At 66.8% G+C, this 1,283-nt stretch overlaps 1 protein-coding gene across 1 annotated transcript in view; it reads right to left on the reverse strand.

The window, feature by feature from the left end:
- NCAPH2 (non-SMC condensin II complex subunit H2) overlaps window positions 1–1,283 on the reverse strand; it is a 10,006-nt gene that overhangs the window by 2,532 nt on the left and 6,191 nt on the right. Inside the window, 6 exon segments of the mRNA XM_017838877.1 lie at window positions 31–132; window positions 393–436; window positions 568–651; window positions 728–788; window positions 893–963; window positions 1,209–1,283. Of these exon segments, the coding sequence (XP_017694366.1) occupies window positions 31–132; window positions 393–436; window positions 568–651; window positions 728–788; window positions 893–963; window positions 1,209–1,283 (437 nt within the window).

Consider the following 1,283-nt stretch of genomic DNA (forward strand, 5'->3'; position numbering starts at 1 on the left):
GGGGGTCCCTGCCCTCCCGGGGGTCCGTGCCTGCTCCTGCAGCAGTGGCTCTATCCGCTCCTCCCAGTGCCGGATGTGCTGGGACAGCTCCGTCTCCTGCGCGAACTTCTGGGAGCTGGCCATGAACAGCTCCTGTGGGGACAGGGACAGGGCAGTGCAGGGGGGGCACCCCCAAACCTCAGGGGACACCCCAACTCTCCTGGGGGCACCCCAACCCTCCCAGGGAGACCCCAACACTCTGGGGGTCACCCCACCCTCCTGGGGGCACCCTGACCCTCAGGGGACACCCCAATGCTTTGGGGGCACTCCGACCCTCCTGAGGGCACCCCCAACCCTTTGGGGGGTACCCCAACCCTCTGGGAGCACCCCCCCATCCCCACACTGGCACCCACCACGTTCCTGCGCACCAGCTCCTCGTATCCCAGCTCTGGGGGGTCTGTGGGAAAAGGGGGTCACGGTGGGGGCAGGGGGCACAGCACACAACTACACCCCCGCACCTTTGGGGGGCACAGGGGACCCACCAGGGACAGATGGGGTGGGGAATCTGGGGGAGGATCAGCAGCTCACCCAGGGATCCTTCTCCCAGCTCCTCTGGCACCTCGGGCTCCACATCCTCCTCCACATCCTCATGCTCCACAAAATCATCATCTGCTGGGATGGGGAGACCCCTCAGTGCCCCCTGGGGCCCCCCCCGGCCCCCAGAGGGGGGAATTTGGGGTGCCAGTACCTGCCCCTTGGTCGTAGTCAGCCCCACGTTCCTGCTCCAGCTCCGGCTCCCACAGTGGCTCCTGGAGGAAGGGGAACAGCCCTGAGCACACCCTGAAGACAACCAGAGCCCCGGGGGGGGGGCTGGTGTCCCTCTGCCCCCCAATTTACCCCCCACCCCACTCACCCCCTGGCTCTTGAGCTTCCTCTGTGCTGCCAGCCGCTCCTTCAGCTGCCGCCAGTACAGCACTTCCAGGTCTGCCGGGACACAGGGATGGGGAGCACGGATTTGGGGAGCACCCACACCCAGCAGAGCCCCCCCCGGCACACCATGGTCTAGGGGGGCCTTCCCAGGCTCCCCTTGCACGGTTTTGGGGTGCCCTTCCCCTCCATCCTCCCCCCACTGCAGAATCCAGTCCCTGGTCTCCCCTGGGACTGGGAACTGTGGGAGATTCCACCCTGAGGGCCCTCCCGGTGCCACCTGTGCCACGTCCCCCCCTCACCTGCGAAGGTGGGGCCTTTCCTCCTGGTTTTCCGGCTGTCTGTGACGTTGTTGTCTGGGGGGAAGAGATTGGGAA

Source organism: Lepidothrix coronata, unplaced genomic scaffold (genome assembly GCF_001604755.1).
Source record: "Lepidothrix coronata isolate B3197 unplaced genomic scaffold, Lepidothrix_coronata-1.0 Scaffold366, whole genome shotgun sequence".
NCBI lineage: Eukaryota > Metazoa > Chordata > Aves > Passeriformes > Pipridae > Lepidothrix > Lepidothrix coronata.